This window comes from Corvus kubaryi, unplaced genomic scaffold (assembly GCF_017639235.1).
Source record: "Corvus kubaryi isolate FWS band 111438036 unplaced genomic scaffold, C.kubaryi_AGA036_p1.0 123, whole genome shotgun sequence".
Taxonomy (NCBI): domain Eukaryota; kingdom Metazoa; phylum Chordata; class Aves; order Passeriformes; family Corvidae; genus Corvus; species Corvus kubaryi.
In genome coordinates, this window is record NW_024580658.1 from 710,550 (window position 1) to 720,505 (window position 9,956).

The window sequence follows — 9,956 nt, forward strand, 5'->3', positions numbered from 1 at the left end:
GTGTCCTTGCAGTGCCGTGTCCATGGGTGCCGTGTCCGTGGGTGCAGTGTCCGTGTGGTGCCGTGTCCGTGGGTGCCGTGTCCGCGTGGTGCCGTGTCCCTGGGTGCTGTGCCGGGCAGCTCTGTGTCTTTAAGCAGCGCTGTCTCTAAAGCCTCTGCGTTGGCCCATCCATAATCCCCGTGTCCCTAAGCTGCTGTGGCTATAAGGTCTGGGGCAGAACACATCGGGCTGTGCCGCGTCCGTGCCGCGTCCGTGCCGTGTCCGTGCTGTGTCCGTGCCGTGTCCGTGCCGTGTCCGTGCTGTGCCCGTGCCGTGTCCGTGCCGTGTCTGTACAGAGCCGCACGCGGTGACAGCCATGTGGCCCGCGCTGCTGCTGCTGGTGGCCCTGGCCGTGCTGGCCCTGGGCCGGGTGGCCCATCGGCTGCTGGCCCCATCTGGCAACCCATTTGCAGGACCACCCCTGGAGCCACCGCGGCCACTGGTGACTGACCAACGCACCCGGGACAGGGTCCTGAAGCGGGGTGAGTGTCTGTCCCGTGTCTGTGTGTCCATGTGCCCGTCCGTCCTGTGGAATACTGGTTATGCAGGGCTCAGTGTCCCCTGCCGGTCACTGTCACACGGGTGTGCACAGGGTTCAGTGCCCAGCGCGTGCCGGACCAGCTGGATGCCGTGGTCATCGGCAGTGGCGTGGGGGGCCTGGCGGTGGCCGCCACCCTGGCCAAGGCGGGCCGGCGGGTGCTGGTGCTGGAGCAGCACGACCAGGCCGGAGGGTGCTGCCACACCTTCGAGCAGCACGGCATCGAGTTCGACGTGGGTAAGGACACCCTGACCCCTGTCACTCCCTGTCACCTCCCGTCACAGCCTGTCCCCACAGCCCCACTGTGAACCCGCTGCCAGCCCTGGTGTGTGCAGTGCATGTGTGCCATGTCCGTGCTGTGTCTGTGCCTTGTCCCTGCCATGTCCCTGCCATGTCCGTGCCATATCCCTGCCGTGCCCCTGCCATGCCAAGATCCCATCCCACCCCCGCCCCTCAGTGTGACCAACACCAGACAAAGCCAAACCCTGCCCTCCCCAGCTGCTCCTGCCACGTGTCCGTGTGATGTCCCCCGTGTCCCCCTGCCGTGTCCCCTGTCCCCGTCCTGCAGGCATCCACTACGTGGGGCAGCTGCACGAGGGGAGCCTCCTGCGGGTGCTCCTGGACCAGCTGACGGACGGGCAGCTCTGCTGGCACCGCCTGCCTGACCCCTACGACGAGGTGACCCTGGGACCCCAGCGCTACCAGCTGCGCTCCGGCAAGGTGGCCTTTGTCACCGCGCTGGAGGAGCAGTTCCCCGCTGAGAAGGCGGCCATCAGGGAGTTCATGAAGCTCTCCAAGGTGCGGCCCTGGGGTCACAGCAGTGACAGTCCTGAGGATGCGGTGGTGGCCAGGCAGGGCGGTGTTGGTGGTGGCACATGGTGATGTCGCACAGGTGGCCTTGCGGCGCGTGGTGCTGCTGGCCGTGCTCAAGCAGTCCCCACGCTGATGTGGGTGGTGACAGTGACACTGTGGCTGTCTTGCAGGTGGCCTCGCGGCACGTGGCACTGCTGGCCGTGCTGAAGCTGTCCCCGCGCTGGCTCGTCGCCCTCCTGCTCCGCTTGGGCCTCCTGCCCCGCCTGTCCCCCGTGTTCCGCATGGCCACCACCAGCCACAGCCAGGCTGTGGCCCAGCTCACCTCTGACCCCGACCTGCGTGCCCTGCTCGGCTACCTCTTCTATGGTCAGGGGCTGTCGCGATAGGGACGGGCTGTTGCGATAGGGAGGGCACCACGGAGGAGGAGGAGGAGAGGGGTACTGCAGTGGCGGAGGTTGTGTCATGACGGGGGGGGGTGTCACCATCACGGTATGGGCAGTGCTCTGTCGGGACTGTATCGTGGTGGGAAGGGCCGTGTCGCGATAGAGGAGGGCCACGTTACACTGGGGGAGGGCTGTGTCGCAATAAGGGAGGGCGATATCGTGATGAGGACCACCATGTCGCGACACGGGAGGGCTGCCCCGCCCTGCAGCGCGGGCCAGCCGTGCCCGTGTCCCCCCTGTCGCCGCAGGCACGGCCCCGCGGGACTCGAGCTTCTTGGTGAACGCGCTGATGGTTCACCACTACCAGCGCGGGGCCTGGTACCCGCGGGGGGGGGGGCGAGCGAGGTCGCCTTCCACGCCGTGCCCGTCATCGAGCGCGCCGGGGGGGCCGTGCTCGTGCGCGCCCCCGTCACGCGCGTGCTCGTCAGCGCCGCCGGCACCGCCGTGGGTGAGCGCCGGGACCCCCCCGAGGGATGGGGACGCGGTGGCAGCGCCCCGCGTGTCCCCTGATCCCCCCACCCCCGCCTCGGTCCCCAGGGGTGGCGGTGCGGGCGGGGCCCGCGGAGGAGGAGCTGGAGATCCGCGCCCCCATCGTCATCTCCGACGCCGGGGTCTTCAACACCTTCGGGAAGCTGCTGCCCCGCCACGTCCGCAGCCACCCCGGTATCGCGGCACCGTGTCCCCGGGGCCGTCGTGTCCTCTGTGTCCCCGGCATCCCCACAGCTCCATCATTCCTGACAGCCCCGTCAGGGCCGGGTGTCACTCCCCGTGTCCCCTGCACAGGCAGGGCCGGGTGTCACTCCCCGTGTCCCCTGCACAGGCAGGGCCGGGTGTCACTCCCCGTGTCCCCTGCACAGGCAGGGCCGGGTGTCACCCCCATGTCCCCTGCACAGGCAGGGCCGGGTGTCACCCCCCGTGTCTCCTGCACAGGCAGGGCCGGGTGTCACCCCCATGTCCCCTGCACAGGCAGGGCCGGGTGTCACCGCCCCCATCTCCCCTGCACAGACAGGGCCGGGTGTCACCCCCGTGTCCCCTGCACAGGCAGGGCCGGGTGTCACCGCCCCCGTGTCCCCTGCACAGACAGGGCCGGGTGTCACCCCCGTGTCTCCTGCACAGGCGGGGCCGGGTGTCACCGCCGTGTCCCCGCAGGTGTCCGCTCCCTCCTGGACATGGTGCGGCCGGGCATGGGCTCCTTCCTGGTGTTCGTGGGGCTGCGGGGCAGCGCGGCCGAGCTGGGCCTGCCCCCCACCAACTTCTGGATCTACCCCCACAACGACCTGGACGCCATGTGAGGGGTCCTGGCACGCCGGGGGGGGGGGGCACGGTGTGTAGGTGGGGGCACGGTGGGGCATCGCATCCCTGTTTTCCCACAGGATGACCCAGTACGCTGCCCTGAGCCGCGATGACGTCCCCGAGAACCTGGCCATGATGTTCATCACCTTCCCCGCCGCCAAGGACCCCACGTACGAGCAGCGGCACCCAGGTACCGCTCCAGAGGGATCTCCGTGTCTCCCCAGGTCCCCTTTGCGGGCTCAGAGGCTCCCCAGTCCCACCGGCACGGGATGGGGACTGCCACCGTCACCCCCACGGGGGTGTCACCGACTGTCCCCGCCCCGCAGGCAAGTCCTGCATGACCATCCTGACCATGGCACGGTACGAGTGGTTCGAGGAGTGGGCCGGGAGCCGCCCCCGGCACCGCGGCCCCGAATACCAGCGGTACAAGATGGACATCGCCCAGCGGCTGCTGGAGCGGGCCCTGCTCCGCTTCCCGCACCTGCGGGACAAGGTGCCCCACGGGATGGGCTGGGGTGTACCTCAGGGTCGGGGTGCCCCAGGGGGGTCCGCCCGTGCCCCCCGTGCCCCCTGTGACCCCGGCATGCCCCGACGCCCCGTCCCGTGCAGGTGGAGTTCGTGGAGGCGGCGTCCCCACTCACCAACCAGCACTACCTGGGGGCTGCGCGGGGGGAGATGTACGGCACCGAGCACGACCTGCTCCGCTTCAGCCCCGCCGTGGTGGCCGCCCTGAGACCCGACACGCCCGTGAGGAACCTCTACCTGACAGGTGAGTGTCCCCGTGTCCCTCTGTCCTGCTGTCCCCATGACCAGCTCCGAGCTGTGGATGGTGGCCCCAGGGGCTCCCTGCAGTGGGTGGTGTCCCCTCATTGTCGTGGCCTCGTTCCCCATGGCGGTGGCTCTGTTCCGCCCCGGGGGTGGCTGTGCGCTCCCCAGGGGTGTCCCTGTCCCACGGCGGCTGTCCCCAGGGCAGGATGTGTTCTCCTGTGGGCTGGCGGGGGCCGTGCACGGGGGGCTGCTCTGCGCCTCGGCCATCCTGGGCCGCCTGCTCTACCTGGACCTGCTGCTCCTCAAGAGGAAAATCAAGCGGCGCCAGGGCCGGCACACGGCGTGAGGGGACAGCGGGGCTGGGGGCAGCGGGCCTTGGGGACACCTGTCCTCGGGGATGGCCCCGGGCTGGGAGTGGCTCCCAGCTCAATAAATCCCGACGTCCCACCGGCCTGCACCTGTCTTTGGGGAGGGGATGGAGATGGGGATAGGGGCTGGAACAGGAACGGGGACAGGGGTGGGATGGGAATAGGGATAGGGGTGGGACTGGAATGGAGAGAGGGTTGGGATGATGGATGGAGGCTGGGATGGGGACTGGGATGGGATGGACACAGTGATGGGCACAGGGAGCACCCACAGCTGGGGGTGAATGTGGGGTGCAGAACCCCCGTTAAACTTCCCCCCTTCTCCCTCTGTCGTCCCTGAGCCTCCCCAGCCTCCCCAAACCAGCAGAGCCTAGAATTCTTTTACACTTTTAAATATAATAAATAGGGGAATTCCCAGTGGGATGGCTCGGGGGGGGGGGGGGGGGGGGACATGGGCCCAGGCCATCTGGGTGGTCCCGAAGGGTCCATGTCCCCCTGAGTGAAGGGGAGAGTTGTCACCAGCTGTCCTTGGAGGAGGTCACCTCTAGGTCCGGGTGGTCAAGGGGGGCTGAGCTGTGGGCATGTGGCCACATTCGGGGCACGGCCCCTGGGGCAGGGGGTACAGGAAGGGCTTCGCTGTCACCTGAGGAGAGGGGGGAGTCAGTGTGGGGGGACATGTGGCCGCCCCAGGGGGTTCCCCACGGAGGGGGGCTGTCCCCCTTTGTGGGCAAGGCAGCCCAGCACCCCATAACCCCAGCACCCAGCAACCCCCACCCGCAGCCCCAGCGCCCCACATCCCATCACCCACAACCCCACACCCCACCCCGACCCCCATTCCGGGCTCAGCCCAGCCCCCCCCCGCTGGGCGGGACCCACCTCGCTGTAGGGCGGGGGCTCCAGCCCCACGGGAATGGCCCCACTGGGCAGACTGGGCAGCGTGGGCATCAGGGTCAGCGGGGGGCGGCACGGGGCCCTGGGGATCTCTGGAGGGTGAGGCGGGCATGGGGCCCTGCGGGCTCCTGTAGGCGGGGGGGGGGGCACGGGGTCCTGGCAGAGCTTGCGGAAGAGGTGGAAGATGAGGAGGAGGAAGGTGATGGCTATGAAGGTGATGACGATGATGAAGAACATGGCCCTGGGGACACCAAGAGGTGCGTGCTGGGGGCTGGCATGTCCCCCCGCCCGGCACCCCGCGGTGTCTGCCCCCCCCAGCCCTGTCCCCACACCCGCAGAGCTCCCGGGGTCTCTCCATGTCCCCATCCCGCCGCCCCCATCCCCAGGGACCCCTCCCGGGCATGGGCCCCTGGCCCCCCGCCAACGAACCAGGTGTCCCCCCGCACTGCCGCGTCACCTCCGTGCCACAGCCGCACTCTGGACCCGGGGACACCCCACTGCCCGCGCCCAGCACCCCACACCCGCCGCCCTTTGCACCCTCCCTGCCCCACTGCGGACCTTGCCCTGGGTGGGGGGGGGCTCGGGACACCCCGCGGTGGGGCAGTTTGGAGTGATTTGGGGCACTTTGGAGACTTTTTAAAGGGTGGAACCGTGCCAAGGGGTGCTGGCAGTTCGCTGGGAGCCGCCCCCAAACTGGGGGAGGATGAGAGGGTGGCCTGGGTGGCGCAGAGCGTGCTCAGGGTGACACAAGGGGTACTTGGGGTGGCACAGAGGGTGCTCGGGGTGGCACAGAGGGTGCTCAGGGCGGCACAGAGGACCCCTGGCCCTGCCGGGAGTTGTGCCCGGGGCCCAGGGGAGGGCGAGGAGCCGGCGGCGAGGCCGAAGGAGCAGGATCCCCCCGTGGGTGTGAAGAGCCGCGGGCTCAGCACCGTAAGCTCCCAAATCTCATCAGCGCCCTCAGCCCCGCGCCGGGGTTGATCCGGGGGTGATCTGGGGGGCGAGCCGGGGGGTGATCCAGGGGTGCCCCACACCGTGCCCCCGGCCCCGCGGCAGCGGGTGACAAAGCGGGTGAGTGGCCCAAGGGCAGGCGAGGAGGCGGTGGCAGAGGGGACAAGGCTGGTGGGGGCCAAGGGTTTGGGAGGAGGAGTTGGAGCCACGGAGGGTCGGGGGAATCGGGCCGCGGGATGCCCTAAGCAGGATCATCCCCCTAAGGGGTTTAGGGCTGCCCGGGGCACCGGGGCTTGGCCGCACGGGTCAGGCAGCTCCAGCCGCGTAATTGGCTCAAAGACTTAGCGAAGGATTTGCCACCATATGTCCCTGGTGGGGACCCCCCAGAATCGGCCTCCTGGTGAGGCAGAGCCCCCCCTCGAGCAGGCGAGGCCCCCCTCGGTCCCGGCTGAACTGAGTTTGCCGGGTCTCTGCTGCCGGACACGGGGCTCCTTCACTCCCGGGACCGGGTGCTGCCCCTGAGCCCAGCCCGGGGCGCTGGGTGGGTGCTCCCCCGTGTCCCCCAGGGGGTGAGAGGGCGCCCGGGGCTCCGTTTGGGATCCTGATTCCACACCAGCCGCGGGAAGGGTGGAATTGAATCCCGGCTGGAGGCAGAAATATCTGCGGCGCCAGGTGAGGGCTGGGGGCCGAACCGAGCGGGAACGGGAACGGGAACGGGAACGGGAACGGGAACGGGAACGGGGGTGCACACACCTGGACACACACATGGACACAATGGACACGCACGGACACACACATGGACACACAGGGACACGCACACGGACACACACGGACACACATGGACACACGCCTGGACACACGCGTGGACACACGCATGGACACACATGGACACACGGACACACACATGGACACACGGACACACACATGGACACGCACTCGTGCCCTGGCACACGGACCCTGTGCCTGCAGGGATGGCTGTGCCAACCCCGTGCCCGCTGCCAAGGCTGCCACGGTGCCACCAGCCCCGGAGCAGGGACAAGCGCCATCCCCAGCCGTGTCCCCAGGTGACCCCGTCTCGCCGCTCTCCCGTTTCCCAGGCCAGGGCGGCGTCCCGGGAGGGGACACACGGGACAGCCGGGCACCGGTGCCATCCGAGCACAGCCGATCGGGGGTGGGACGCGCCGCTGTCACCGCCAAATCCTCGTCGCGGCACGAGGCAGGGAGGACCCCGGGTCCCGCGCTGCCCCCGCCCGCTCCGGGCTGCCTTGGCCGCGCTGTCGGCGCTCGCAGACACGCGGTTGCGTAAGTGGCGGTGACGGGGGCCCCCCAAAAACGTGACAGCGGGCGGTGGCTGCGGCGGGAGCCCCGTGGCGGGGCGGGGCCGGTGCCCCGCAGGCGCTCCCGGTGTGCCTCAGTTTCCCTGCGAGGGCGGGGGCCGGGATGCCCCGTGCGGATGGAGGTGCCCAGCCGTGTGTCCCTGTCCCCTCCCCAGGGCCGCTCGGGCCATGGTGTGTGCACACACACGCTCCGTGCTCTCTGCCCTGTGCACACACGCGTGTGCAACCGTGTCCAGGTGTGCACAGGCACGCACACACCGAGATCCCCACACGGACCTCTGCGATGCTTCAGAGGGGACCCCATGTGTCCCCCTGTCCCCATCCCCACACCCCATCCAGGCCACCGTTCCCCCGGCCCCCTACCCGCCCCCGCCTGGCCCCGTGTCCCCCTTCCCCACCGCGGCCCCTCTCCCCTCCCTCGGCCCAGCCTTTTCCCTTCCAGCTCCCTGTTTGAAGCTATTTTTTCCACAGCTCCTGCCAAGAGCCGCTAATGAGAAACAAACGGGCTCCTCGGCCGCGGCTGCTCCCGGCCCACACACCTCCGGCCGAGGGGCTGGGGCTGCACCTCCCGGTGCCCTCCTGGCAGCGGCCCCGGGCACCTGCATCCTCCCCATCTGGCACCGGCACCGGGCATCTGCATCGCGCCCATCTGGCACCTCCGTCCTCGCCGTCAGCACCGTCCCTGAGCACCTCCATCCTCCCTGTCCGGCACCGTCCCTGGGCATCTCCATCCACCGGCGTGCCACCATCGCCGGGTGTCTCTGTCCTGCCCATGTGCCACCATCCCTGAGCATCTTAACTGTCCCCATGTGTAACCATCGCAGGGTGTCACCAACCTCCCCATCCAGCACCATCCCTGGGCATCTCCATCCTGCCCACCCAGCATCTCCCATGGGCACCTCTGTCCTGTCCACGTGCCACTGTCCCTGGGCATCGCTGTGCTGCCCAAGTGCCACCATCCCTGGGCATCTCATCCTCTCCACTTGTCACCATCCCAGGGCATTTCCATCCTGCCACCATCCCTGGGGTCTCCACCCTGCTGCAGGGCAGGGCTGGGCCAAGGCCAGGCGCCACCAGCCTCCCAGCACCTCCGTGTCCCCTGTTCCCCGGTGTCCCGTGCCCGTGACCAGGCGGAGTGCCAGAGAGGTGCCGGGGGCGGGGTGGAGCGAGGTGTGAGGGAGTCCCGAGCTGTCCCCCCGCCGGGTCCCCCGGTCCCCCGCCCGCCCCGGGCTCAGCCGGGGCCGCAGCCAAGCCCGTGCTGTTCCAGTTGGCCCCGGCCCGGCCCCAGTTATCGGCCGGTCACATTTTCCACTGAGCCATGCTTGTGTTTGAGCAGCGCCGGGAGGAGGGGAGGGAACTGGAGAAGGGCAGGGACCCCCCGATTCTCACCGCGGGGAGGGGGCCAGGGTGGGGGAAAGGTTTGTGGAGGAGGAGATGGGAGAGGGATTCCGGCCCGGGGAGAGAGGGCTGGCCAGGGGTGGGATTGGTACCGAGGGTGGGAGCAGCACCCGGGAACGGGAGCACGGAGCGGGGCGAGCTCAGCGCCTGGAGACGGAGCGGTACCCAGGGACGGGGACATCACCGGGCTCGAAGGGACAACAGCGGGGTGGGAGCAGCATCCGGGAACGGGAGCGTTACCCGGGGATGGAAATCACAGGGACACAGAGCCGGCAGCGCTTGAGTTGAACATTCCCTCATCCCACCCCTGAGGCTCCCGGGACAGCGACGGCCGAGCCAACCCCACGTCAGGAGACGCCCCCTCCTCATGCCCAGGGTGTGGGGAGCAAACCCGCCTGTCTGGGGCTCCCCCGGGCCCCGGGGCCGGGCAGGTTCCTCGAGCGAGCGCGCCTCGGCCAGGCCGTGCCGGAGGGACGTCACGGGGCCGGATCCTCGCCCTGCTTCCTCGAAGGAGCCGCCGCTGCCGCTGCCAGGGTGACGCTGGCGGCTCGGGGCTGACCTGCTTTCTCTCCTCCAGCCCTCTCCCGCTCCGGCATCCCTCCGGCATCCCTCCGGCCGGGCTCGGCCCCGCTGCGCCGCCAGCGCCGACGGCTTCCTGCGGAGGCGGAGGAATTTGGCTCCCGGCCGCGGGGCTGGAGCCGGACACCGCCGGCAGCGCGGCCACCCGGCACCGCTGCGGGACAGCCGGCGTCCCACCGGCACTGGGACCGGGAACGGGAACGGGCTCCGGGTGCCACCGCGGCCATGGTGGCGTCGGGTGGGGTCGAGGTGTCCCTTGAGGGTCTGTCCCTGAGAGCACACGCGTGACACCGGCGTGTGGCTGCACACGCAGGGGCTGCATATGCCTGACACACCTTTGCACACGCAGGGGTCACACCCACGGGGCTGCACCCGACTTGTGTGGGGGTGGAGAAGGGACAGAGGGCCAGAGGGATGTGGGATAAATAAGTAAAAAGGGTGTAAGTAGTCAGAGGGGTGGGTGGTGGGATGGGTGAATAGAGGGATGGATGGATGGATGGATGGATGGATGGATGGATGGATGATGGATGGAGGGAGGGATGGA

At 69.4% G+C, this 9,956-nt stretch overlaps 2 protein-coding genes across 2 annotated transcripts; one reads left to right on the plus strand and one right to left on the minus strand.

Moving 5' to 3' along the window:
• The first annotated feature begins 276 nt into the window (after positions 1–276).
• Positions 277–4,341, plus strand: LOC121658726 (all-trans-retinol 13,14-reductase-like). Its single transcript, XM_042015972.1, is given in 12 exon segments — positions 277–521; positions 632–814; positions 1,146–1,375; positions 1,561–1,756; positions 2,082–2,161; positions 2,164–2,281; positions 2,371–2,496; positions 2,983–3,121; positions 3,207–3,316; positions 3,453–3,619; positions 3,736–3,895; positions 4,095–4,341. Coding segments are annotated over 12 exon segments (1,821 nt in total). The 5' UTR covers positions 277–355; the 3' UTR covers positions 4,241–4,341.
• A 280-nt stretch (positions 4,342–4,621) lies between these two features.
• On the minus strand, positions 4,622–9,482 carry LOC121658892 (homeobox protein ESX1-like). The gene is made up of 3 exons (XM_042016412.1): positions 9,393–9,482; positions 5,136–5,391; positions 4,622–4,902 (listed from the first exon to the last, which is right to left on the minus strand). Exons 2-3 carry the CDS (start codon positions 5,385–5,387, stop codon positions 4,804–4,806), a joined length of 351 nt encoding a protein of 116 aa, XP_041872346.1. The 5' UTR covers positions 5,388–5,391; positions 9,393–9,482; the 3' UTR covers positions 4,622–4,803.
• Positions 9,483–9,956: the final 474 nt, after the last annotated feature.

Excerpts from the sequence above, each read along its gene's own strand:
- LOC121658892 (XM_042016412.1), bottom strand. The coding sequence starts at position 5,387 with ATGTTCTTCATCATCGTCATCACCTTCATAGCCATCACCTTCCTCCTC. Across the intron at positions 4,903-5,135 it reads AGCCCCCGCCCTACAGCGAG|GTGACAGCGAAGCCCTTCCT; the intron begins GTGGGTCCCGCC and ends CCCTCTCCTCAG.